The following is a 25,397-nucleotide window of genomic DNA, read 5'->3' on the forward strand; positions in this document are numbered from 1 at the left end:
GTAAAATTTACCTTTTGAATGAGACTGACGCGCGATAACTACCTTAAAACAAGGAAACGCCCAAACCGAATGCGCCCTCGGTAATATTGTCTTAGCGAATGTATATATTTTTAAACACTCGCTTAAAATTGTTACATTCTTTCATCAATAATGAATAACTTGGATACCAGCTTTACTGTGTTCCATAAAAAGCTTAGGCCTTGATATTTAGATTTATTAATTTATTTTCTGAGTTTTCTTTCTTATTTGCTTCAATCTCGCGATAAATAAGTGTAAAAATATAAACTTGTAGCTATAATATCACTTTTTAAAATTTGATACGTATACTCCGCAGACTGACTCTAATTCAAACCAAATATTTAAATCATTCTATTTAACTTAACAAATAAGCTTTGTATTTTTTTCTGAGCATAAATTTTTTTTTTTTTTTTTTTAATTTTGAGCTGTGTTAGATTTAATTAATTTAGTTTAACTTTTTTCAGTTTCTAATCATGTTGTCATTCAGTTTTGCCATGAAAATTTCTATTGCTGAATATCCTGCTTTTAAAGCATTTTTTTCCACGCTGTTCCATATCGTACTCATGAATAGAGTGTAACACAAAATTGCTGTTAATAGGATACGTGCTATGTTCAAACCGATGTCTATTCCTATCGAGGTACCTATGTAATAATTTAGCCCAATAGACCAAACCAACGGAATGAGCAGTATGCAACTCCACAATAAGTACCAACAACGTTGTCGCTGCAATCGTTTCAACGCGACCTCACAAATTTCAAGTGCTTCTTTCATAGAATTCGTTATATCTAGAACGTTTGTGCCATGATCATCTGCAAACAAATAAATAAATTTTTATTGCAATTGAAACAGCACAGAGAAAAAAGTAAAATTATATTAAAAAATGTATGTAAAAATATATGTATTAAAGACAACTTACTCTTTCCAAATTTAAGAGTAGCCATTACACCTTCGTGATCTGAATAGCTAAAGTTTTTGTATGGCACGCGATTTGGCAAGGGATGCTCGAAGTTCATGACATCAACCTGATGAATCGAGTTGTTTATAATATGTATGACAATTTTAAGTGATTGTCGTCAAAGTGAAATTCTCACCTTAACATTTTTCGAACCCACGTATAAAATATGATCTATACGCTTTCCCTCTGGTTTTGTTCGAGCAAGCTGTGAGCTGGTGTAACTATTGTTGGCACATTCATTGGTCCCTATATGACTCTGGCTGTTCGGGCACGCGTCTGTTAAACCAGCAACACCTCGTATAATCCTATATGCTAAATCTCCAGGTTCGGTATTGAGATCACCAACTAATATCACAGCATCAGTGCCACCACTTGTCATTCTTACAAATTGAGCAGTATCAAATGCTTGAAGCACTCTGTGAGCTATGTATTCATCATTCTCTCGATTATATTCCGCATGCAGCTGCAAAGTAATAAATCAAATTAATTTAAAAATTCATTCTTTAAAAGTCACCACAAACTGTAAAACACAGTATATATCACATAAATAGACGCTGTACTTTGTGTTACATGTAATAAAATATCACCAAAATAATAATCTGAAACAGTGCATTAAATAAACGTACATGTGCAACATAAATATTAATATTCATTTTGCGAATATTAATTTTACAAAGCCCAACACCTTTGCCACCAAACCAATCTGCATGTTGAATCTTATGAACGTAACCATTCAAGGGCCACTTGTGGAACATAACATCATGAATAGGATACCGTGATAAAATGCATATTCCCGATCCAAAAACACCACTAAAAAGAAAACTGCAATCTGTTAGTAAATAATCACAATTATCTGATAAGTTTTTTTTCACACAACAATATACCTGAAAAAGTAATGGAAATAAGGAAGCACTTCTTGTACTTTCGCTTTTATCATATTGAAATCATCAAAGGACCAAACTTCTTGCAAACAAATTATATCATAATCACTGCTAGCACACTTGTCCGCAATAGCATGCATACGTGCTGTTTTATTTTTTGAAACATATGGTATACCCCTGAAAAAGTAACAGAAGCACTAACATTCTAGTCATCTGGAAATGTGCAAATCTTTGCTAAAAAAAAAAAACAACAAAAAACTTGCAAAATATTTCTAGCCTACTTACCAACAATTTAATGTCAGAATATTCATCGATATTTCATTCGCCATCGTATCTTTTTTGAGCGTATTGTCCCTATTATTAGAGAACATCACACAGTGAGTTTAATTCTAAGAAGACATTTCATAGTTCAGCCGGTAATTTTGTCATTTGACATGGCAGCAGATAGAAAATATCAATAAGGAGTATAAAGGACATACAATTAGCAAACAAATCAAATTTATTTTTTCAATATTTTTATACTTTTTTTGACGTCGTGTGTTATCAGCAAAAAAAATATTGATAAAATCTTATTGGTACGTTAATAAATTTTTTGTTAATATACATACATCATGTTTACTGCTTCTGTCACTTGTTATGGCTCGTAACTGACATAACGAGCGACAGTGATACGTCGAAGAACTTATCGTCAACTATCAAACAAAACAGAACGTAGAGCATGCGCAATACGCACATTTGCAGAAATATGATTACCATATGAAAGTTAGAGAGCGTAAGAGCTAGGCTATGTCTAGTTAAGCAAGAGGGAACGAAGGAAATGCAGGAAAAACAAACAAACCACAGGCATAAAGATGGTTGAGAAAGTAACCTATGTATAATTGTCTCTTTTCCTCGTCATCTTCGCAAGTTACTTTGATAGACCGCACTATCTTCCGCCACAATGAGCGCTTCCTTGTTCGATTCCATTTCAACTTTCAATTTGGTCATTTTTAGTAATGACCTCAACTTCAATGGCTAATACCCGACCACAACCAATTCAAAATTGAATCAACACTGTTTACAGTTACTGCGCATGCGCCGCCTTCTCTTTTTTTCTTTTCCACTTTCTCGACTTCCTTCAATTCCTCCATTTCCTGTGTTTGTTCGTTCCCCTTTGCTTAACTGGACACAGCCTTGAGTTTCTTGATCTCGATTATTGAACAATTTGCGTATAATAAAGTCTATAGAGTATGTGCTCATTAACAGTAGAGTTTCGTGTACGAAAGTTTTTTTGAAGAATTAAGGCCCTGTACGTAACCAGTTGGTGCATCCAGATGCACGACCGCTCAATGAGCGGCTAAGTAGCAATCGACTGTGATTGGTTTAGATTAAAATAAGAGCCAATCACAGTCGATTGCTACTTAGCCGCTCACTGAGCGGTCGTGCTTCTGGATGCACCCAATAGAAAAGGTCTATCCCAAAGGTGATTCTCTCTGTAAACTCAGTGTATAATCGATATTTACCATCGATTGTTCACCAGATAGATCGAACATTCTCTTTCGATAAACTTCATTCTCGGATGTTTCTGACAATTCGTATCGTATACACCCGTCCACAGTCCACACTCGTGTAAATCCGTTTAGCGACGTTTTAGTCGTTGTATCTATTTTTCACATTTGGTAAACGGTAAATGTAAAACGATCTATGGTTCTGTGAAGCTTCATTACGCGGCTGACTTTATACGACACATATGTCGCACTAGTGTCCATTGTTTTCAAATGCTTCTTAATTTAATGAATTGAAACTCGGAGTTTTCGATTTCTCTCCCACAATTGTCGATCAGGTTTGGAAGTTTGAACATCAAATATTTGACAGCTTCGGGATATGCCACAACAATGATTGCGACAAATACATAAGTATCATAATTTTAAACGTAAATATTACACAATAATAATTGCTTATCAGAGATACTTAACCTCCTGGGAGGTTTGCCGTATTCTGCTTCCGGGACGTAGTTTCCCAAGCAATTCGAGATGACTACCGACAAAGTCACTTTGGGTGACGCTTTATCGAATGTTGACGTACTGGATGAATTTACTCTGCCGGATGAGCAGCCGTGCATAGAGGCTCAACCATGTTCCGTAGTGTATCAAGCAAATTTCGATACCAATTTCGAAGACAGAAACGGTTTTGTAACAGGTATAGCCAAGTATATAGAAGAAGCAACGGTACACGCAAGTTTGGTAAGTTTATTTGTGATTGATTGATTCTTTGTGTACTTGCTAATATGTGCACACACAACAATGCTAATATATATAATACATGTATTTCAATGCTAATACATATAATACATGTATTTCATGTATATTTCATTATTCTATGTGTACTTGCTAATGTATACACAACAATGACATTTCTCTATTCAAACTGTATAGAATGAATTACTGGAAGAAGGTCTAGAACATGCTGTTATGTTGTACACATGGAGATGTTGCTCACGTGCAATTCCACAACCAAAATCTAACGAACAACCAAACAGAGTAGAAATTTATGAAAAGACAGTAGAGGTGTTGGCACCTGAAGTGAATAAATTATTAAATTTTATGTATTTCCAAGTAAGCATACACATTGCATATTATTTCATTAATATTTTTAATCTTGTTCTATCTGTAAAATTTGCATGTGCACTTGTATTTCAGAGAAAAGCAATTGAGAGATTTTCAGGAGAAGTTAAGCGTTTATGTCACCATGAAAAGAGAAAAGATTTTGTATCTGAAGCATATTTATTGACATTAGGGAAATTTATTAATATGTTTGCTGTGTTAGATGAATTGAAGAACATGAAATCTAGTGTAAAAAATGATTATTCTACATATAGGAGGTGATTGATCAGAAACATTTTGTCATAATTTTCTTTTTTAGTAGATGAGATTTTATTTTTAAGTTTTTAAAAACTGACGTTTTTGGGGGGTTTTTAGAGCTGCACAGTTTTTGAAAGTAATGTCAGACTCGCAGACATTACAAGAGTCTCAAAATTTGTCAATGTTTTTGGCCACACAGAACAAAATTCGAGATACAGTGAAAGAAAATTTGGAGAAAATTGCAGGATATGAAGAATTACTTGCGGATGTTGTTAATATCTGTGTTCACATGTTCGAATCTAAAATGTATCTTACACCCAATGAGAAGCACATGTTGGTGAAGGTGATGGGTTTTGGTTTGTTCTTAATGGACAGCGAAATGTGTAACATCAACAAGCTTGATCAAAAGAAGAAATTAAAGTTGGATAGGATCGACAGAATCTTTAAGAATTTGGAAGTGGTACCGTTGTTCGGAGATATGCAAATTGCACCGTTTAACTATATTAAACGTTCCAAGCACTTTGACGCGTCAAAGTGGCCATTGTCCTCCTCGTCAAACAACATAAGCCCGCAGGCTGATCTTATGGTACATCTTCCTCAGATTAGAGAAGATCATGTAAAATACATCAGCGAATTGGCGAGGTTAGGTATCGTTCAGTCTCTCTGTACAATTTGTTTTTATCTTAGCATTTACTTGATAATATGTAACATTTAACCATTATCGTGTGCAGATACAGTAATGAAGTCACTACAACGTACAAGGAATGCCGAAGTGATACAGAAAATCGGGATACCGCTGAGTTAGCATTACGTGGATTGCAATTACTTTCGCAGTGGACCAGCGTTGTAACAGAATTGTACAGCTGGAAGCTGCTGCATCCCACTGACCATCATATGAACAAAGAATGTCCGCAAGAAGCTGAAGAATATGAGAGGGTAGGGTGATTACAAAATGACTCTCGATATTATTTATGTTGTTAATATTACTTAAACTTGTTTAAAAACTTTATTATGCAGAATATCTATTTTACTTATTTCTCTTTGACAGGCTACACGTTATAATTATTCGGACGAAGAGAAGTTTGCTCTTATAGAAGTTATAGCGATGATTAAGGGATTGCAAGTATTGATGGCACGCATGGAAACTGTTTTTATCGATGCAATACGTAGAAATATATATGCCGAATTGCAAGATTTTGTACAACTCGCATTGCGTGAGCCTTTAAGAAAAGCAATCAAGAATAAAAAGGATTTGATAAGAAGGTTAGTGTGTGTAATTAATTAATTACTGGTTATTACACAAATTTTCTGAAAATTGTTTTGCATGAGTTTATTTTATTTATTTATTTTTTTTTTTTCAGTATAATCGTTTCCGTCAGAGAGACTTGCGCCGATTGGCACTTTGGAGTGGAGCCGCTTGGAGATCCCGCTCTAAAAGGAAAGAAAGATCCAGATAACGGTTTTGGTATTAAAGTTCCGCGAAGAAATGTTGGTCAGTCTTTGCATTTTAAACTATCGCGTGTCATGTTGTTTTTCATTGTTAAACTGATGTTTGGTTCAAAAATTTAATTACAAACAAAATAGGTCCGTCTTCCACGCAACTTTACATGGTACGGACTATGCTGGAATCACTAATTGCCGATAAAAGCGGCGGCAAACGCACTCTGAGAAAAGATATCGACGGTCAATATCTAGTTCAAATTGATCAATTCCACAAAACCAGTTTTTACTGGAGTTATCTTCTCAATTTCAGTGGTAAGTAAATGATTATTTTCAAATTTGCAGTTACTTTTCGATTTCTCATTGTTGAATGTTTTCTCTTGTTTTTTCTCTCATAGAATCATTACAGAATTGTTGCGATTTGTCACAACTGTGGTATAGAGAATTTTATTTAGAAATGACAATGGGTAGGAAAATACAGGTAAATAATAAATAATAATATTAGTTTTTTTTTTTTTTTTTTTTTTTTTTTTTCTTAACATATCAATATAAGATTGCACTTCGTGATTTTGGTATTGCATCGTGTAATTTGCTGCTCGAAGATATCGCTCACGAAAGATTTTATTTATTTTAATTATGCATATAAAAAGTATAACAATTTATCAACTAATANTTTTTTTTTTTTTTTTTTTTTTTTTTTTCTGAACGTATCAATATAAGATAGCACAACGTGATTTTGGAATCGCATCGTGTAATTTGCTGCTCGAAGATATCGCTCACGAAAGATTTTATTTATTTTAATTATGCATATAAAAAGTATAACAATTTATCAACTAATAAACATAAGCTTTATTATATGACTTTTTGATGTTATTAAGGGGTTAACCCCTCTGTGTGTACACCAAAACTACTATTACGAAAATAGCATTTTCAACAATTTATTCCATGATTAGAAATGCCAAGTACGTCACCAGCATAACGAAGAGTGCAGCGACTTGATCACCATGGAGAAACGCATTCAGGTAATGCATTCCCGTTTGCTGCCGCGTACGATAGACAACCACCACAACGCCAAACATATCTGAAATCTCAAGTTTTCACTCACTCTTATCTCTCAAGCATCATTTTGCCGTGCCACAATACATATTGCAAGAGACGCCACATAGAGATACGCTTTTTTTTTTTATTTTACACTCAAAGAACAAAATATGTTTCAGTTTCCCATTGAAATGTCTATGCCGTGGATATTGACCGATCATATCCTGAGAAGCAAGGAGCCGTCAATGATGGAGTAAGTTCTTTGCAATAGTAAATTGGCAATTTGACCACGTTTAAGCAAGTTGACCGTTTTTAATGATATAAACATGTATAATATAGTTGATGATCGTTACTATTGTTAATTTTATAGATACGTCTTGTATCCACTGGATTTGTACAACGACAGCGCGTTATACGCATTGACAATATTTCGTAAGCAATTCCTGTACGACGAAGTAGAAGCCGAAGTGAATTTATGTTTCGATCAATTTGTTTACAAGCTTAGCGAACAAATTTTTGCGCATTATAAACAATTGGCATCTAGTATCTTGTTAGATAAACGATTTAGAGTTGAATGCGTGGCTCTCGGAGCGTATTTACTTCCGTATCCCCGTGCCAATAGATACGAAACATTATTGAAGCAGAGACACGTTCAGTTACTGGGCAGAAGTATCGATTTGAATAAACTCATAACGCAACGTATTAACGCGGATATGCAGAAATCGTTGGATTTGGCCATAAGTAAATTCGAATCCGGCGATATAACCGGAGTCGTGGTAAGTCTCTCGCGAGTAGCCACACAAATACAATTTTTTTGCAATTACATATTATTCGCAATTTAATCATTCGCTGCGTAAAACCTGACAGGAATTGGATGGATTGTTGCAAGTCAATCGTCTTACTCATAAACTCTTGAGCAAGTGGCTTGCACTTGATGAGTACGACGCTATGTTCAGAGAAGCAAATCATAACGTTCTAGCCCCGTATGGGAGAATTACTCTTCACGTGTTCTGGGAATTGAATTACGACTTTTTGCCAAATTATTGTTACAATGCCGCCACAAACAGGTATATGTAATGTTTTTATATAGATTTGGAATCGCGGTCTACTGTTTGTGTTACATTAACTTATATATTATTTAATATATTCAACAGATTTGTCAAATGTCGTGGCCTACAATTTGTGCAACCTGTTCATAGAGATAAGCCTCCGCAAATGTCCCACCACTATCTTTGGGGTAGTAAGCAATTAAACTTGGCTTATAGCACTCAGTATGGTCAGTATTCAGGATTCGTTGGTCCGCATCATTTTCGTACTATATGCAAGCTCCTCGGATACCAAGGAATAGCTGTGGTCATGGAGGAACTTCTCAAGATCGTTAAGACCTTGATTCAGGGAAGCCTGCACCAGTTTACGAAGACTCTTATGGAAGCTATGCCTAAAGTTTGTAAACTTCCGCGATACGATTACGGATCTCCTGGAGTTTTAGGATATTATCATGCTCAGTTGAACGACATTGTGCAATATCCCGACGCCAAAACCGAATTGTTTCACAATTTTCGCGAATTCGGCAACACGATCTTGTTTTGTCTTCTAATGGAACAAGCTTTGTCGCAAGAAGAAGTGTGCGATCTATTGCACGCAGCTCCATTTCAAAATATATTACCCAGACCTTATTGTAAAGGTGAGAAGTTTTTTTTTTTTTTAGAAATATGTGATATCGCGCGACTCGAGTGAAAACTAGAAAAGACATATGCGAAATTAGACATTCCTTGTGACGTGTAATAAAATTTCAGAGGGAGAGAAACCCGAAACCAAGCAAAAACGACTGGAAGCAAAATATGCAGCTCTGCAAATCGTTCCAAATGTGGATAAATTAGGCACTGCTAAAGTGAGAAACACATGCAATATCTTTCTTTCAAATATAACACTTTTTTTTTTTATATAATGTATGTAAAATATGTCACTTTGCAGCAAGCAATGATCGCTAGGGAAGGCGATTTATTGACGCGCGAACGACTGTGCTGCGGTTTGTCGATATTCGAGGTTGTGCTCAGTAGATTGCGAAGTTTCTTGGATGATCCTATTTGGGTCGGACCACCACCAGCAAACGGTGTAATGAATGTAGACGAATGCACAGAATTTCATAGACTGTGGAGTGCACTTCAATTCGTATACTGCATTCCCGTTGGTGAAACCGAATTCACTGTTGAGTTAGTATTAAATTTTATTATTTACGTATATAAATTTGCGTTCAGTATAACGTTGATACTTTGACTTTAATGATTGTTCTTTTATAGAGAATTGTTTGGCGAAGGTTTACACTGGGCTGGGTGTGCTATGATCGTTCTTTTGGGTCAACAACGTAGGTTTGAGGCCCTTGATTTCTGCTATCACATTCTTAGAGTACAACGTGTAGACGGTAAAGACGAGAACGTTAAAGGAATAGTAAGTATACGATGCAACACACGCGTATAGTAGAGTGCACCATATTGTTTCGCGTCATGGAAAGTAGTTCTACTTTGGTTCTTCCTCCTACTACCGCGCCGTTCTCTTCTAGACTCCGAAAGCAATCCTAGATCCGTTCCACATACTGTTGCGATCGATAATACCGACACGGTTAAATTAATTGCCAGAATTGTGATTTTTTGAAGATGCTGTGCCAGCTTCAAAATTTTAAAAGTCAAAAAGTTTTTAAAGGCCGCAAATTGATCTAAAACTTATCGGTTTTATATGCGCAAGCAATAGGTGTATAGTGTCTGATAATTTTCCATTTGATCCATTTGCGGTTTTTCAACACTTGTTTTTCGACTTTGAAATTTTTGATGGATCGATGCGATGCATTTACTGTACACAAGTCGGACAATCCAGTAAAATTTTCTTGAGACTAACGATGCGTTTATCTTTGAAGCACTTGAAGAGGATGGTGGACCGAATAAGACGATTCCAAGTACTGAATTCACAGATATTCGCTGTGTTGAATAAATATCTGAAAAGCGGAGACAGCGACGCAGCGAGTGTGGAGCACGTACGTTGTTTTCAACCACCGGTGCATCCTTCGTTAGCTCACGCGCAACAACAGCATTATCACGCGCCGGAGTATTTACGTCAAATAAATCATCAATAAGCGATGATAGGTAAGATAAGATTTTGAGTCACGGTCGTAACTCAACTCGGAAACAGAGCGCGAAGAACAAAGTCATTCCTTGTTTTTTAAAGGAATAATTCTAACAGATTTCATACTTTATATATCGTCTACATTGAAAATATATCATTTGTACTGTATATTTAACTCAGTATATTACTAGGACATTTTTTAACAAAAACAAAAATAAGCTTTATGGATAATGACGAAATTGCAAACGACGTATTTAAGCACTTTGTCCACAAAAGCACGTGTTTAGTTAATCTTCAAAATCCATTTCATACATTCATATTTAAGTGTAAGTTGTAATGTATAAGAGTATTTTACTTGAGATATATCAGTTTTTCAAATAACAGGACTGATAATGTGTATGATTATATCCTAAAATACAAACAATACCCGCGTATTCTCATGATTACAAGTATAGAATGTATGAATATGAATCTATATTGTAAGATATTTTCAAGTTAACTGAAACACGAAGTATTATATATATAAATATATGTATACATATATATGTATGTGAACGTTATTCATATCACACATAAGTGTAGTATTACTTGTGTACTAATAATTATGTATAAAATGCACGTTTTTTTAATACTACTCATTTATATTTATTCCGATATCTCAATCTGTCGCATTATAAATGCGTCGCGTATGCGACAGACAAATACACGATGTTGATCTAACAATTCCAAGGATTTGTCATAATATTTGAACAAGTGATCGGTAAGAAACTGTATTTTATTACGCAACAATTACAAATCCGCGAAGAAGTCGGCACGATTATTCATTTCGCTACTAGGTAGATTGTACAAGAGTTGTTTTTGTTTTCCACCTTTCACCGGTTCAGCGACGTTTAAAGTCTCGAAATACTGCACGTTCCAGAATTTGATGTCATTATCGAGCGAGGAAGATGCTATTAGAGTTCCGTCGTTGCTGATATCGAGCGCTTCGACAGAAAACTCGTGTTGCCCCGCTATGCCAAGGTGCCGATGAGGAAACAAACTAGTCGCTCTATTCATCAAACAATACTGCGTTGAAATATCATCCAAATAATATAAAACACTTTCACTTTTTCGTCTTACCTGAGTATTCCGTCCTCTCCACCGGTTACTACAACATTTTCGGTAATGGGAATCATACAATTTATGGACTTTTTCGTGACATTAGGAAATTCGTCCGAATGCAATCCAAATTCTCCCCAATTGTACACGTACATTTTTCCTTTGCTGCTGGCCACCAGTAATTTTCTCTCAGTTTTGAACAAGCCGAGACACGTCAGTTCTTCATCGTAATCCTCAGACTGTGCAGTGCGTTATGTTAAAAATCGAATTAAAACTGATTTATCAGGCTTTTTTTTATTTTTATTTTTATAATACCTGCACGTGCATTTTTCTTTCTGGTATATTTAAAGTTGTCAGATATCCATCACCACTAGCGCAGACCAAATACTTGGCATCCTTGTTGGTTATCATTGCGCTAATGTAATCTTCTGTCTCTTTTATGGAAAATATCGGATTGCTGCCTTTCTGTCTCAGGTCCCACACTTAAAATATTTTTCTTTAAATAAGACCCATCTGTGTAATCTAGTTGGGGATCTAAGAAAAGCACAAAGTTTATTACATTTTACTGTACCGTCGTCGTCGCCTGTTACAAACACGTGCTTGTTGATAATTGTCATTGTATATATTGGTTCCCTAAGCAGTAAGATCATGAAACTCATTAATATCTCATCTATGTATCAAAATTGGGAGTTACATGGAATGTAATACGTACTCGTGGGCATTTTCGCACGTTCTAATTAGTTTTTCCGTTTCCACATCTGTTATCGCTATACACAAATCTTTCCCAGCTGAAAATAACAATTTTCCATCCTCACTGAATTCAATGTCTCGACAAGCTTTAAGATGCAATTCCAAAGTTGATACAAGACTGGTCTCTTCATTGTTGTATTTATACCTAGTGAACAAAGAGAAATGTAACATTTCATTAAGAATAAAGCACAAAGAGAAACTTACATAAAAACATCTCCTGTTATACTAGCTACACCTATGTTATTTACTGTAGGATGAAAACATATATCTGTTATCGTGTCTTCTAATACAACGGATGGTGGACGGTTTGTTTGCAATTTCTGTGAATTTAATATTGCTTTGATAACTTCATTATCTTCTTCTTCTTTATCATTGTCTTTTTCTAAAAAATTTAAACACATCAGAGAGAAAAATCCAAAGAATTAACAGAAATACAGCAGAGCTCGTAATGCTTTAACATGAAACCTCATGGCACACTTGAGCATTAGATCTCTTAGTGTACGCACGTGACGAAACAGAGTGAGCTTCCGACTCCTTTATATCATCATCGCTTTCCGATGTTGATTCGCTCATTGAGCTTTCTTCGTCATGGCTTGTATCGTCGTTCATAATGTTGCCTGAAATACCATATAAAATAAACTTTCACATATCAAAATTGATCTTATATGTAGCAATATGTAAACGTTACGTATCTTGTTAAAAAAAATTTTCTTAAAAAAAGAAGCTAAACAAAATTAAGAAATTACTTTGTAATTTATCTTGTTATATCTTTTAGTGATCTATAACGTCTACTTATACAGTAATTTACTTGTATAGTACGTACTATTTCAGATTGTTTTAACCTAACCTAACCTAACCCTAATATAATCTAACACTTCTCCAATTAAGGACAATTCAAAACACGGCGTTAAAACCGCAGACTACATTAAGCCCATATCAGTCTATGACTGAGATTGAAATTTGACCAATCAGAAGAAAGAAAACTAATTTCATCAACCAATCACATGCCAGAAGTTTTGCTAACGTAAAATAATGCTAGTTTTTGAGTGGTTGATTTGCTTACAACTTTGCTGGTAACACTGATAACTAAAAACGACTCTTTCAATGACTTTAACGCTCTACTAAATATTGTATGTACTAACTATGTAGCATCTATTAATTCATTGTATATACATGGTGTATATATACATTATATATAATGTGTGTGTGTGTGTGTGTGCGGCGTGCGTGCGCGCGCGCGCGTATGTTTTATGTATTAAAATGGCTACCTTCGCGCCTAATCCCACTTATCCGTTATTCTTTCTTGGAGTGTCTCGGAGAGATGCTTGATCGCAAGTTTTAACGTATTCTCTTCATATCGGTGTAGAAGTTGCGATTATCACGTTTCGCGCTCACTATTATGGAGAATCGGAGCAACGATTCATCGGGAATGCCGGCGTCACCAGTAACAGTGAAAGAGGAGCCTCCGGAGCAGCCCAGCATGAAGCAAAATAGCACACAACAGTCTCAAGTACAGGATACAGTCTGTCTCGAGGAGGAGTGTGGCGATCAGCGTATCGAATGCACGACCGAAAGTTCGGAAACCGAGATTCGCGCGTTCCTGTCCAAATGTGTCTTTTGCAGTAAAGTATTCTCTCTGGGAGATGATCCTAAACTACTCGAGTGCTTACATGCCGCGTGCACGACTTGCGTCAATAATAAGCTCACTGATCATAACACTTCTGTGGATTCGGATGTAATGTGTATGTAACACTTTTCAATATTTTTCTTTATCTCCTCGGTAATATTTAAAATTTTAGTCCATGCAAGATTGTTTATGTGTCACAGATTATCAAATTCTATCTTTCTTTATACTGTTAGTTTTGTTTAAATTCATCACGTGCTCACAATAATGTTACATTTTTCAGTGGAAAGTGATATGATTATGTGTCATGTTTGCAACGTTCCTAGCCAAGCAAATAATTTAATTGAAAATAGATTTCTTGCTAAATTGTTGAATGAAGAAAATTCCAATCTGGAAGCAGACAATGACAAGGAAACTGAAGAGGAAAAGACGTGTACAAGCTGTCACGATAATGTTACTGCTACCAGTTGGTGTGTCGAATGTGAAGAATTTATTTGTCACAACTGTGTTCTGGTAGTTATATGGATATTTTATATGTAATATGTGATTGTTTTTATGTTCTTCAAAGTTTAAAGAATATTTAAATGAGCTATTAATTCCTATTAAGTAAAATAATATTTTAAGGCACATCAAAGATTAAAGATAACCAAGGATCATACAATTAAACCTAAAGAAGAAGTAGCAAATGACAAAGATAATGTTAAAAAAAGTAATAAAAAGATACCTGGATATTTATTCTGCACCATTCATTCTCATGAACAGTTGTCTCTGTTTTGTCAGACATGTGACAGGCTTACTTGTAGAGATTGTCAACTCAGTGAACATCGTGATCACAAGTACAAATTTATACACGAAATTGCTGCTGAAACTCGTTCTTCTATGTTTACTTTGCTCAAAGAAGTAAGGTAAGATTTATTATATGTATAAATAGTCAAACAATCTTTAAAGAATATCAGTGAGAATTACATCAGTTTAGAAATTTGCAAAAACAATTAAATAATTTTCAGTTACAAACGAGTATTATTGAAAAGTGCGATGAAAGTTATAGAAGATAGACAGATTCTAATATTGGAGAAAAAAAAGAATCTTGTTCAAGATATTACGCAAATGGTAGTACAGTAAGTATATTATTATTACATATTATCTGAATAGAAACATAAATGTGTGTTCTAAAGATAGAGCAGGTTTTCCTATATTTCTTCATCTTTTTCTATTTCAGATTAACAAACGCTATTAATTCGAGAGGAAAACAGTTGGTAATGCGATTAAACGAAGTGTGCGATCAAAAACAAAAAACATTGAAAGAAAAAAAAGTTGCCTTGAACCAACTATCGAAACTTACCGATCATTGTATACTCTTCGGCACTCACGCTCTGAAAGAAGGCTCGGATATGGAATTACTATATAGTAAAAAGTACACTAAAGATAGGGATATACACATATGTATATATAATGCAGTAACGCATGATATGATTATTGCAGATCTGTTACGAGTCATTTACAGAGGATAAAAAGTAGACGAGCCGATATTCCAAATCCCGAGATACCTGTCCGAATACATTTATCTTTAGAAAAAGTAGAGGATTTGACAAAAGGTTTGTAAACTACGCAGAATTAAGGTTTTTCCTTTTTTTTCTTTTTTTTTTAACATGTCTTATGTTGTGAATATAATCATCTGCAGTAATATCAACGATTGGAGCGATAATTGTCGATGGCAGAGTATATCCGTCCATATCTCCATCCGGGAACAACGGCACGACGACGTCTTGTAACGAGTCGCAAATAGAGCAAAAGCAACCAACCAATTCGACAAACGCTCATACGGATAGTATTGTTCCTCATGTCCAAGGATACAGGGATATGACAGGAATAGTGACGCAGCAATCTGCAACTGCACAACAGAATTCCTATCAGCAAATGCCAATGCATGTACCGCAACAACTTCCTCATCATTCGCAGAATTATATGCCACAATACACCCCGCCGCCGCCGCCGCATAGTATGCCGCCTCGATCATCGCCACAGGCTCAGCCGCGAGTGCCAGCGGCGTACCCCGTCAACTACAACAATAACAGACTGCAACAACAGCTCAATTACATCCCAATGACCGCTCAGCCGCGTCCTTTAGGTAACTGTCATCAACAACAGGTTACCTCGTCCACGCATCCCCATCAACAGGTTCAGAGTCTTGACCAGCATGGACAGAATGCGAGCCTACGGGGTTTACTCACGCATAATCCTTCTCTTCCACCTCCTCCTTACCCGTCGTATCGAGGATCGACTAATCACGTTTCTTATCGATTCCCTACTGGATACAGATATCCCTCAGGTAACAATTCTCAGAGAGGACCACCGACACAGGCGGTAGTCCAAGTACCGCCGCCGTATCAGCCGCCAAACGTAGTGCCACCTGTGACTACAGCACGTTTGCCACAATGCAATTTGACATCTCCATCGTCGCAACACGTTGGGAATTATACGCCTCGTTGGCACATACCTCAACAATCAAATCCTTGCCTTCCGTCTAGACAGCAGCAAACCACTTCCCATATGCCAGTTCCTGGCAACGACACGTACAAGATAACTTTAAGGAATCAACAAACAAGCAATATTCCAAAAAGTAACACCGTCACCACAAGCGCCAATTCGTGCGACACACCGCCGCAAAATGTACCTCTCACCGCTGCCGTCAGCTCGTCAATACCGAAAACACCTAGTCCCGCAATCACACCTGGTAAATCGGACGACACCGAAAAGAGTATAGATAAGTTTTGTCAGAAGTCGCTGAACGATCTAATGCTCACTATTGCGAAATTAGATAGCAACGGAATCGTAGTGATACCGGAGGCTCAAAGAAGTCAAATGGATTCAACGCAAGTTGACAGTTCTACCGATGAGGACATGAACTCGATGGCTGAAAATACAACAGGTTGGTTAGACTCAGCTTAGTTATTTCGTTAGTTTGTTTTTCTTCCAAAATTATTTGTAATATTTTGAAACGTAGCAAGTTCAAGTTTTCCATTTAAACTTTTCTGTTCACTCTGTATACAATTTGCAGCAGATAATTCGAAGAATTCAGCATCGGCTATGATGATGAAAGACGATCCGAATGAGGATTGGTGTGCCGTATGTATGGATGGCGGTGATGCGGTGCTGTGTTGTGATAAATGTCCAAAAGTCTTCCATCTTTATTGTCACATACCTAGTTTAAAGTCATTTCCAGAGTAAGTGTTTTTTTTTTTTTTTTTGAGAAATGTTTCTTACTTTTCTTTATTCTTCGCTGTTAATCAATTGTCTGTCTGTTTCATTTCATTCAGCGAAAGTGAAACTTGGCAGTGTATGTTGTGTACGAATGTGTTAGATTGTTCAGATGATACTGCGAGCAATGAGAAAAGACCAAACGCTATAAGCGCCAAGGAATTGCGAATTGCGCAGAGAATTGTATTAGAACTCTATTGTCAATATGAGCAAAGTCTGCCTTTTCGAGAAGTTGTATCAAGCGAGGTATGTGCGAAAAAATCTTTCTCTATGATAATACAGTTTTTCTTCAACGGTATAACTTATAGTTGATCGATTTTTTGTTGCCAGATTACTGATTACCATAGGATTATTAAGAAACCGATTGCATTAGATATAATCAGAGATAAATTAAAACCCGATCATGTGGAACATTATACAGATCTGAGGCAAGTTATGGCAGACATCAGACTCATGTTTAAAAACGCATTTACCTACAATCCTGTAAGTCTATTAAAATGTTCTTGCCTGTATTGTTTTTTTTTTTCTGTTGTTTTTTTCTATCATCTTTTTGTTCGTGTGCTTTATGTTTTTTTTTTTATTTTGTCAGGTGGATTCGCAGGTTTATCAGGAAGCGAGAAATTTGGAAGAATTTTTTGAGAAGCTACTCTTGAAATGGGCACCAAATTATGCATACGACGATCCTTTCCTCGCTACCGATAAAGACGAGGACGAAGAAGTCTTTCCACCTAATAGAAAGTACAGACGCATAATCAGCGACTAATAGAAAATGACATCTCTCTATTCGTAGCTATTGCGTCTAGAAAACAGAGATGTATCGCGCTAATGTAGTAATTAATGTCTAGGAAGCACAATGTAGACAGCATATAAAGCTAACGGGTATGTGTGTACGCGTTTTATTTAAAATGAACACTCTTATATAAGTTTTTTTTTTTTTACTTTGACAAATAGAATCAACTATATCGTTAAATCCGTGCTATTAATGTAATATTAATAACGTTATTTACAGATAAGTTGTAATTTTACACTTATTACAACAGATTTTATTATACATGATTAGATGATCTAAATTTTTACATTTAAGTGAAGTTATAAAAGCTTTTGCTTTTTAGTATACGTTGGTACATATAAATGCACATTCACTTTTACTTTGTTAAAGCCTTTGCATGTGGTGATGAAATTTTCGTCGTAACTAAAGTTGTAAACAAATCAGTTGATAATTATCAGTCAATTATCAGAATGCTGGCATAAGAAAGAAATGCCATTTATCTTTCTGAAGTACGTTCGTTCTTATTATGCCAGCACTTTCGCTAAAATAAAATAATGCTGACTTGTGATTGGGTAGTTACGACCAACACATTTTCACATGCAATGGCTTTTAGTGATTTTTTTGCATAATACTTGGGTGCTTTCCAACTATGTACATACATACACAAGCGACGCTGTGTAACACAGTGTCTATTGGTGAGAGAAAGAGCATATCAGTGTGTCTCACTCAAACTCAACGGACACTGTGTTACAGTGTCGCCTGTGTACGTAGCTCGGAAGCACCCCTTGTTAACATCTTATTTAATTAATTATTGAAATAATGTAAAACATACTTGGTGAGCAACATTGATTTCTCCTTCATCTTGTTACTCGTCGCGCGCATGTGCAAAATGTTTTATAAAAATCTTTGTATACTTGTATAAATAGGAATAAATGTTTGTTTATAATTTTCATTAAGAGAGTAGTCTCTCTTTTTGATTTTCCATTGATTGCAGTTCACTCAAGTTGATGGTAGAGATCACGGTGTCGATTATAAGTTTGTTCTTTTTACCTGAACTGGCTGCACTAGTTTAGAGTTTATCTTTTTTACTCTACGTTGGAAAAAGAAAGATAAACTCTGAACTAGTGTAGCCAGTTTAGGTTTAGGTAAAAAGAACAGACTTTATGTAACACAGTGTCCACTAGTATGAGAAAGAGCATATCAATGTGTCTCACTCATCTAGTGGACACTGTGTTACACAGTGTCGCTTGTGTACAGTCGGCGTCAATGAATCGTTTCGTAGCCCCGGGAGCTAGGGGTAAGAGAGACGGTATTCCCTAGGAGTAAGTATTGCTAACGGGCGCCGCAATAACTAACTGTAGCAGATTTCGATGAATTGACCAATTACAGTATTTACTGCTAGGGAATACCATCCCTCTTACTCCTAGCTCCCCGCGTCCACGAAACGATTCATTGACGCCAACTGTACGTAGCTGGAAAGCGCCCAGAGAGAAGACTGAGCCATCCCATTGTAGTCTTACGACGGTTTCAGCCGCTGGTTTTAGCTCTATATCCACAAAAGTTGATCTCAAAGCCTGTTCCACATTAAACGCAAGTAGCAGATCTCGTGGAATTGACCAATCACGTTGGTCAATTGGCTGATTTGCGATTGATCAATGCGATTAGTCAATTTCATTTGAGATCTACTTAAGTTTGCGCGTAATAGAACAGGCTTAATATTCGTTTCCAAGAAATTGTTTCTTACGTATCAAGTTGGTACCAAAGAATATCAACAAAAATGGCTGTTCAAACTTTAGAGAGAGATCGCTTATTTTGGGTTAAATTGTATGAATCTTTTGAAATATGTTAACACATTTTGTACAATTGTTTTGTGTCAGTTTGTTTGTACAAAAGAGAATAAAAGTAAGAGAGTGAACAATCGAGCATTTATCTTATTTACGATGTAGGACCATTTGTTTTGGTACGTGTTCCGTTATATACACAGCAAAATAATATAAAAGTAAAGAAATGATTTTCCAAGGAAATTAACAAATTATAGATAATTAAATTGTTAAATATATTTTTATATTTCAGATTACATATACTTGCTTATCTATCTTCATTGCAGTAATTCAAAAGCATTCTCTAGTTGTTTTTCTGAAGATACATGTGCATAATATACACAGATCTCTGCATCATAGTAGTGACAGTGACATTACATTATTTAATCTGTTTTTTACAAAGTGATAACTTGTACTTTTTAAGTAAGTAACATATTTAAATAAACTTATTTACTGAGCATTATCTTATTTAGTATATACACATATAAAAAAAAAAATGACACAAACTTTTCAATAATAATTTCTTACATTTCTTATATTATTTCTTATATGTTTCTTATATTAAGTGCATACTTATATATAATTTGTAAATGTAATTGTGTACATACATATGTATATGTGTAATATAAATTTTTCTATGTATATAAGATTAGTTTTAGGAAGTAAACTATGTAAAGATCTGTCTTTACATCAGCAAATTTACTTTTAGATATTGTGAACCATGGATATGGAAGCTTCCATAACAGAGCGCTTACAAAAATTGAAGCAGTGGCAAATAGAACAGCAGGAAAAGCTTTTGAAACAGCAACAGATGCAAAGAGAGAATTTGAGTCAGGAGAAAAATCGTATTTATAAGGCCCTTGGTTTGCCACTGCAAAATTTAAACTTGCAAAACCTTCAAAATACAGAGAATAAAACTGTTGAGTATGGAACAGAGATGGATTTGAAAGAAACTATGTCTTATGAATCAATGTCTTTGTATGATATAAAAAATACAGATTGTATATTAGAAATAGAAGAAAAGACGAAGAACGTATCATGTAACAATTTAAAAGAGGAACACATCAAGAACTCTGAGAGAGATCATAGTAATCCTGTAATTCTTGAGCAAAAGTCTATGAGAAATCCTGTAAGAAAGCAAGAATTTTCTATGGAAGAGTTAAATGGTGATGTATTGATGGAGGGAATAAAACCACTAGTTTTGGATGAAGCAGCAAACAATATTTTGATAAACAGGAACATTTCAATTGATGATATTCCTATTTGTTCACCTAAAAAAGATTTTCAGACATTGTTGGAAGAAAAATTGAGAAAAGAGTCAGAATTTGTGTCTGATGCACGTACTGATGCAAAGGTAAAACCAAAGAAACCATTTTTGAAGAAAGGTGAAGGATTGTCAAGATATAAAATGTTTTTAAGTTCTTGTGCTCCGTCAAAAACTGCAAGAAGAAGTAGCATGCCTTCGTCCTTTAATAATGCGCAACATGTTAATAAAACTGAGAAACACAGGAAATCTGTTTCGCAGAAAAATGTGTTGTCAGAATCGAATATTGCGAGTGGAGCACGTCGATTATGTTTGAAAAATGTTCCGCTTCCAAGGAACAAAATTCTTAGTAAATCCGAATCTAACACTCCCACTAAACAACTTGCATGTAGCACTAATTTCAGTAGATTGAAATGTCCGCCGGAGATAAATACGTCGGACATCGATTCGAAGGCAGTAAGAGAATTGGAGGAGGTGAGAATATTTGAACTCATGGAGGAAAAAGCAGAGAATTCTAGTTTCTGTTCGACATCAAGTACAGTACTCGCATTTTTGCAGCAGTCTACGCCGTTTAAAGTGAGGAAATCATTAAATTATGTAGAAAGTGACAGCGATATTGCAACGAGACAGCAAAATAAGAAAAAAAAGAACGACGTGACCGAGAGGAAGCCAATGATCGAGCGAGCTGTGCATGTCGGACATTCGAAACAGTCTGATGTCCATAAATCTTCTCGTACTAACACCGCTATCGTTGACTCTCACTGTGATACTGTGACTGTTAATGATACTCCAAAAGAAACGCAGAAACATATGACAGTGGGTAGTCAAGTATCGCAAAACGAAGGGACACATGGAAATCGAGATGTATCGTGCATAATCTTGTCGGACAGTGAAGAAAAAGAAGAGAAAGAAGAAGAAAAAGAGGAAGAAGAGAAAGAGAAAGAAGAGGAAGAAAAAGAAGAAGATGAAGATGAAGATGAAGATGAAGATGAAGATGAAGAAGAAGAAGAAGAAGATGATGATGATGATGATGATGATGATGATGATGATGAAGAAGAAGTTTCTGCAGAAGATAATCACAATTTGGAACACAATGGAGAAGCGAATAAAAACCATCGCGTTCGATTCTCGAAATACAATGAATATAGAACAATAGATTTAACCGATATGTCTGATACAATAAATAAATCTCCGTTAATTGATTACCTTGAGCAACAGAAATTGGACGATCATTCTGATAACACGGAATCATCGACGGAATCGTCTTTAGTCGAACAGGAATTGCCGCTAAATTATAGCGAAGAAATGTCTCTTCGAGAAACTGTCAACAATGAAGAACCAATTGATGCGTTGAGACGATTGTCTTTGCAGCAAGATGTAACAAAAGATTTATATTATCACGTACTAAAAGTGTTGGATAATAACAAAAATAAAAATGCTCCAAATTGTTGCAAGGACAAATTGCTTGATAAAGATACAAGCAATGATAATAAATGTAAAATTGCTCAAACATCTGACGAAGAACAATCGGTCTCATCAGCATCAACGTCGTCATCGTCGTCGTCAAACTTTCGTCGAAGATTAAGCAAGCACAAAGAGAAAAAAAATCACGCGTTGAAAAGGTCAGAAAAAATAACAAAACAGATCATGGAGTTATGTTCGAACATGGATGAATCCGAGTGTCATCAAGACGTGATCGAGACAAACGAGGTGAATGTTTTTGAACCGGAACTTTTGAAAACTCGTCTATTAGAACTTCAAAAAGAAATTGACATATTTCGCAAGGAGAGTGCAGCTTTGTTACTTCAACGCCGTAGGTTACAGGAAGATCAGACGGCGTTGCACAAACAATACGTGATGAAGGAAAAGAAATTTGAAGAAACTAGACGAAGAGTGCAGAATCAATTGGAAGAAGAAAGAAAGAGATTAACGCGTGAGAAGATAGCAATGGAGAACAGAATACGCGATGCTCAGGAAAAAGCGAAGCAAAACAAGATAGAAAGGCAGAAGACGCAGAGCCTGCATGAGCAGCTGGAAAAAGTGAGAGACGAACTGAATGTCAAGGAGAGCAGATGGAATGCTGCCGAGTCGAGGTACAAAAGTGAACTTCGTGTGTTACGAGTGGAGATCTCGAAGCTGAAACAAGAAATTGTGAATCTGCAAAATACCAAAAGAACAAATGTGAAAAATATCAAGAAAAGCGCAAGCGGACAGACTATTACGAGAGCCATCAGTCAAATTAACAGACGCATTACTGCGGGACCGTTAAAGGAGACTTTGGCGAAGATGCCTCGAGATTTATCGAGTACTTCGTCGGACGCTTCCGTCCGTGACGACAATAACGACGACGATAACGGCGACAGAAACAAACTGATCGAACCGATTACGAAGATAATCGATGTAAATAGCGACTTTGAGCAAATAGGGAATGATGTAAATAAACTGGAGACGAAACAAAAATCTGAGCCAAAAAGTAATTTAAAAGTGATCAAACCAGCCGAACAAGCAAAAAAGAAGCAGGATTTATACGCAGCTTTATTGAAGGATGCGATATCGGATTTGGTGGAGAATAGAAGTCGGTCTCACATTAAGAAAGATGATGCGGATGATCTTCCTCAGCCGATAGTTGCGCAACGCTTAAGTCCGAAACACAACAGAACGTCCGAAAAAAGCAATGAGAAGTCTTGTTCTTTCGCAAACGAGGATCCTGGACATACGGCACATACTGCCGAGTACTTTATCGATAGATCGCGCAAAGTACATCAGGGTCGTAACAAAAATGACACGACGACACAGGACCAAATATCATCGTCGAAGGAGAAGAATTCGAGTCCTGCGTCGCATCGTTCTTCGATTGATCATGAAATCGGCAGAATGTGCGCCAAGGACGCCGTTAAAGAGGTTCGTTATTTCGACGGGCTCATCGAGTATTGGTATCCGAACGGTAACGTGAAGAAGATCTTTCCCGATCAGGGTGTTTCGAAAATGATTTATTACAACGGAGACGTTCGCGAGACCGACAAGGACGGAAAAGTGAAGTACTTTTACGCTACGAATCGAACGTGGCACACGACAACTCCCGACGGTGTGGAGATTTTAGAATTTCCCAGGTACCCGTTGCGTTATTTATTGTTGTTGCGTTTTATTGTTGTAATTTGTTTTGATTTGCTTCCTCATTTTATTCCTCGAGATTTAATATTTAATGTCAAAAACAATATACATAGCGGTCAAGTGGAGAAACGCATGCCCGATGGTACCGTTGAGGCGTCGTTCCCGGATGGTCCTGTACGAATAATACACGCCGATGGTACAGAAAAATGGTCCTTACCGGACGGAACAATAGGGGAAACTTTTAGTAACGGTGAAAAGATTCTAACATTACCGAATGGCCAGAGAGAGATTCACACAAAATCGCATAAGGTGAATTGACTAATTTTTTAATTTTATAGAGTTATAAAATGTTTTATTTCTATTTAAAATGTATTTTTTTCTGTTTTTTTTTTTCTTTCGTGATATGCATTTTAGAGACGAGAATATCCTGACGGCACTGTGAAGTTAATATATGCGGATGGAACTCAAGAAACGCGTTATTCTAGTGGAAGAAAACGATTAAAAGATAAAGATGGTAATCTTTTGATGGATTCGTACGATTAAGTTTCCTCGACCTGTTCATCGAAAGATATTTTTGTGTAATGATAAAATCTCGTGTAAAAGATTCGACAAAATGCCAAACATATTAGTACTTAGTTTTTATACAAATGTAATGCAATTTGTCTTATATTTTCTAAGAACGATGTTAAGTAACAAACGACTGTTATATAGTAGCTATATTTTTATAAGAATTTAATGAACTCTTAAGAAATACATAATAATATATACTAATTATATTTACGAACAAATGTGACATTAAAAACAAGATATTTTCCCACGTTAGATATAAAATTTATTGTCTTTTTTTTTAAATATAATTTACTTGAATTTTCGTTTAAATCAAACTTTGTAAATAAATCAAAAATTTATACTTCGCAGCGCGTATTTATATAGTCTGTCTAATAAAAGCGTGACCAACGGTTTAAACCAAATAAAAGTTTGCCCAGTCACGCTCTTGTTGGACAGACTGTAAAAAATGTAAAATAAAAGATTAATGAAAAGTGAAATAAACTAAACCATTGGTTAGATTGTTATTATTTTGTCAAATGCCGCATTTATAAAGAAAATTCTAGATCTCACTAGATTTCGACGAATGAAGTTGTAGATGGTTCAGTGAATTTGTTCACTTTGTTATTTTTAATAGACGCCTGAGGCTGCGTTCGGAAACATCACTCGTGTATATTTTATCTTTATTGCTCATTATATATAAAACAAAGATAGAATGACGCTCGTGTGTACGCGAGTGCTGTTTCCGAACGTGACGTGAGTCACCAGTTACACAGGCTGTGCAATTGACCAATTGTGGTTCGGTTTTTAGTCACGTGGACGGAAGTGTATGATCTTTGGATGCGTGCGCAATATCATGTGGTAGGG

At 35.9% G+C, this 25,397-nt stretch overlaps 5 protein-coding genes across 16 annotated transcripts; 3 read left to right on the forward strand and 2 right to left on the reverse strand.

Moving 5' to 3' along the window:
* Positions 1 to 84: 84 nt before the first annotated feature.
* LOC109859692 (putative neutral sphingomyelinase) lies at positions 85 to 3,091 on the reverse strand. 6 transcript variants are annotated; one of them, XM_020438186.1, is made up of 8 exons: positions 2,724 to 3,091; positions 2,464 to 2,547; positions 2,141 to 2,244; positions 1,859 to 2,032; positions 1,601 to 1,784; positions 1,111 to 1,437; positions 936 to 1,041; positions 85 to 828 (listed from the first exon to the last, which is right to left on the reverse strand). In XM_020438186.1, exons 3-8 carry the CDS (start codon positions 2,224 to 2,226, stop codon positions 479 to 481), a joined length of 1,227 nt encoding a protein of 408 aa, XP_020293775.1. In that variant the 5' UTR covers positions 2,227 to 2,244; positions 2,464 to 2,547; positions 2,724 to 3,091; the 3' UTR covers positions 85 to 478. The 6 variants fall into 6 exon arrangements, with proteins under 6 accessions (XP_020293775.1, XP_020293776.1, XP_020293778.1 ...); XM_020438187.1 differs by having other exon boundaries at positions 2,694 to 3,091; XM_020438189.1 differs by lacking the exon at positions 2,464 to 2,547 and having other exon boundaries at positions 2,141 to 2,209.
* Positions 3,092 to 3,408: 317 nt separating this feature from the next.
* Positions 3,409 to 10,962, forward strand: LOC109859688 (cytoplasmic FMR1-interacting protein). 2 transcript variants are annotated; one of them, XM_020438173.1, is made up of 19 exons: positions 3,409 to 3,677; positions 3,800 to 4,077; positions 4,270 to 4,449; positions 4,534 to 4,715; positions 4,813 to 5,337; positions 5,427 to 5,631; positions 5,744 to 5,958; positions 6,057 to 6,187; positions 6,280 to 6,450; positions 6,534 to 6,616; positions 7,089 to 7,157; positions 7,353 to 7,426; positions 7,544 to 7,949; positions 8,041 to 8,240; positions 8,328 to 8,857; positions 8,970 to 9,064; positions 9,148 to 9,386; positions 9,474 to 9,621; positions 10,085 to 10,962. In XM_020438173.1, exons 2-19 carry the CDS (start codon positions 3,868 to 3,870, stop codon positions 10,298 to 10,300), a joined length of 3,879 nt encoding a protein of 1,292 aa, XP_020293762.1. In that variant the 5' UTR covers positions 3,409 to 3,677; positions 3,800 to 3,867; the 3' UTR covers positions 10,301 to 10,962. The 2 variants fall into 2 exon arrangements, with proteins under 2 accessions (XP_020293762.1, XP_020293765.1); XM_020438176.1 differs by having other exon boundaries at positions 3,418 to 3,520.
* Positions 10,963 to 11,046: 84 nt separating this feature from the next.
* On the reverse strand, positions 11,047 to 13,492 carry LOC109859690 (WD repeat-containing protein 55 homolog). 3 transcript variants are annotated; one of them, XM_020438182.1, is made up of 8 exons: positions 13,407 to 13,492; positions 12,645 to 12,755; positions 12,343 to 12,520; positions 12,101 to 12,283; positions 11,948 to 12,021; positions 11,704 to 11,870; positions 11,410 to 11,627; positions 11,047 to 11,338 (listed from the first exon to the last, which is right to left on the reverse strand). In XM_020438182.1, exons 2-8 carry the CDS (start codon positions 12,745 to 12,747, stop codon positions 11,080 to 11,082), a joined length of 1,182 nt encoding a protein of 393 aa, XP_020293771.1. In that variant the 5' UTR covers positions 12,748 to 12,755; positions 13,407 to 13,492; the 3' UTR covers positions 11,047 to 11,079. The 3 variants fall into 3 exon arrangements, with proteins under 3 accessions (XP_020293771.1, XP_020293770.1, XP_020293769.1); XM_020438181.1 differs by lacking the exon at positions 13,407 to 13,492 and adding an exon at positions 12,962 to 13,039; XM_020438180.1 differs by lacking the exon at positions 13,407 to 13,492 and adding an exon at positions 12,885 to 13,010.
* A 23-nt stretch (positions 13,493 to 13,515) lies between these two features.
* Positions 13,516 to 18,741, forward strand: LOC109859689 (E3 ubiquitin-protein ligase TRIM33). Of its 4 annotated transcripts, none has more exons than XR_002250737.1 (12): positions 13,516 to 13,880; positions 14,046 to 14,275; positions 14,387 to 14,667; positions 14,770 to 14,880; positions 14,982 to 15,176; positions 15,245 to 15,357; positions 15,444 to 16,691; positions 16,821 to 16,986; positions 17,080 to 17,266; positions 17,351 to 17,503; positions 17,610 to 17,899; positions 18,030 to 18,741. XR_002250737.1 is itself a non-coding variant. In XM_020438179.1 (12 exons), the coding sequence occupies exons 1-12, from the start codon at positions 13,538 to 13,540 to the stop codon at positions 17,781 to 17,783; spliced, it is 3,117 nt and encodes a 1,038-aa protein (XP_020293768.1). In that variant the 5' UTR covers positions 13,516 to 13,537; the 3' UTR covers positions 17,784 to 18,741. The 4 variants fall into 4 exon arrangements, 3 of the variants coding, with proteins under 3 accessions (XP_020293768.1, XP_020293766.1, XP_020293767.1); XM_020438179.1 differs by having other exon boundaries at positions 15,444 to 16,496; positions 16,581 to 16,691; positions 17,610 to 18,741; XM_020438177.1 differs by having other exon boundaries at positions 17,610 to 18,741.
* A 677-nt stretch (positions 18,742 to 19,418) lies between these two features.
* LOC109859699 (centromere protein J) lies at positions 19,419 to 24,792 on the forward strand. Its single transcript, XM_020438208.1, has 6 exons — positions 19,419 to 19,749; positions 19,863 to 20,032; positions 20,319 to 21,818; positions 21,855 to 23,983; positions 24,098 to 24,293; positions 24,399 to 24,792. Exons 3-6 carry the CDS (start codon positions 20,331 to 20,333, stop codon positions 24,525 to 24,527), a joined length of 3,942 nt encoding a protein of 1,313 aa, XP_020293797.1. The 5' UTR covers positions 19,419 to 19,749; positions 19,863 to 20,032; positions 20,319 to 20,330; the 3' UTR covers positions 24,528 to 24,792.
* Positions 24,793 to 25,397: the final 605 nt, after the last annotated feature.

The sequence above is a fragment of the Pseudomyrmex gracilis genome, unplaced genomic scaffold (assembly GCF_002006095.1).
Source record: "Pseudomyrmex gracilis isolate BER0280 unplaced genomic scaffold, ASM200609v1 scaffold_279, whole genome shotgun sequence".
Taxonomy (NCBI): domain Eukaryota; kingdom Metazoa; phylum Arthropoda; class Insecta; order Hymenoptera; family Formicidae; genus Pseudomyrmex; species Pseudomyrmex gracilis.

Bases quoted from the DNA above. Each gene is read 5' to 3' on its own strand.
- LOC109859689 (XM_020438177.1), top strand. From the start codon at position 13,538: ATGGAGAATCGGAGCAACGATTCATCGGGAATGCCGGCGTCACCAGTA. The intron at 14,668-14,769 runs GTAAGATTTATT...AATAATTTTCAG, and splicing joins ACTTTGCTCAAAGAAGTAAG to TTACAAACGAGTATTATTGA. The intron at 16,987-17,079 runs GTAAGTGTTTTT...CATTTCATTCAG, and splicing joins AGTTTAAAGTCATTTCCAGA to CGAAAGTGAAACTTGGCAGT.
- LOC109859692 (XM_020438186.1), bottom strand. From the start codon at position 2,226: ATGTTCTCTAATAATAGGGACAATACGCTCAAAAAAGATACGATGGCG. The intron at 2,033-2,140 runs GTAAGTAGGCTA...TTACTTTTTCAG, and splicing joins ATTCTGACATTAAATTGTTG to GGGTATACCATATGTTTCAA. The intron at 829-935 runs GTAAGTTGTCTT...ATTTGTTTGCAG, and splicing joins TACTCTTAAATTTGGAAAGA to ATGATCATGGCACAAACGTT.
- LOC109859690 (XM_020438182.1), bottom strand. From the start codon at position 12,747: ATGAACGACGATACAAGCCATGACGAAGAAAGCTCAATGAGCGAATCA. The intron at 11,628-11,703 runs GTATTATAAAAA...CGCACTGCACAG, and splicing joins AAAGAAAAATGCACGTGCAG to TCTGAGGATTACGATGAAGA. The intron at 11,339-11,409 runs GTAAGACGAAAA...TTTGATGAATAG, and splicing joins GGAGAGGACGGAATACTCAG to AGCGACTAGTTTGTTTCCTC.
- LOC109859699 (XM_020438208.1), top strand. From the start codon at position 20,331: ATGGATATGGAAGCTTCCATAACAGAGCGCTTACAAAAATTGAAGCAG. The intron at 21,819-21,854 runs GAGGAAGAAAAA...GATGAAGATGAA, and splicing joins AAGAAGAGAAAGAGAAAGAA to GATGAAGATGAAGATGAAGA. The intron at 23,984-24,097 runs GTACCCGTTGCG...CAATATACATAG, and splicing joins GAGATTTTAGAATTTCCCAG to CGGTCAAGTGGAGAAACGCA.
- LOC109859688 (XM_020438173.1), top strand. From the start codon at position 3,868: ATGACTACCGACAAAGTCACTTTGGGTGACGCTTTATCGAATGTTGAC. The intron at 5,632-5,743 runs GTAGGGTGATTA...TCTCTTTGACAG, and splicing joins AAGCTGAAGAATATGAGAGG to GCTACACGTTATAATTATTC. The intron at 9,065-9,147 runs GTGAGAAACACA...GTCACTTTGCAG, and splicing joins ATAAATTAGGCACTGCTAAA to CAAGCAATGATCGCTAGGGA.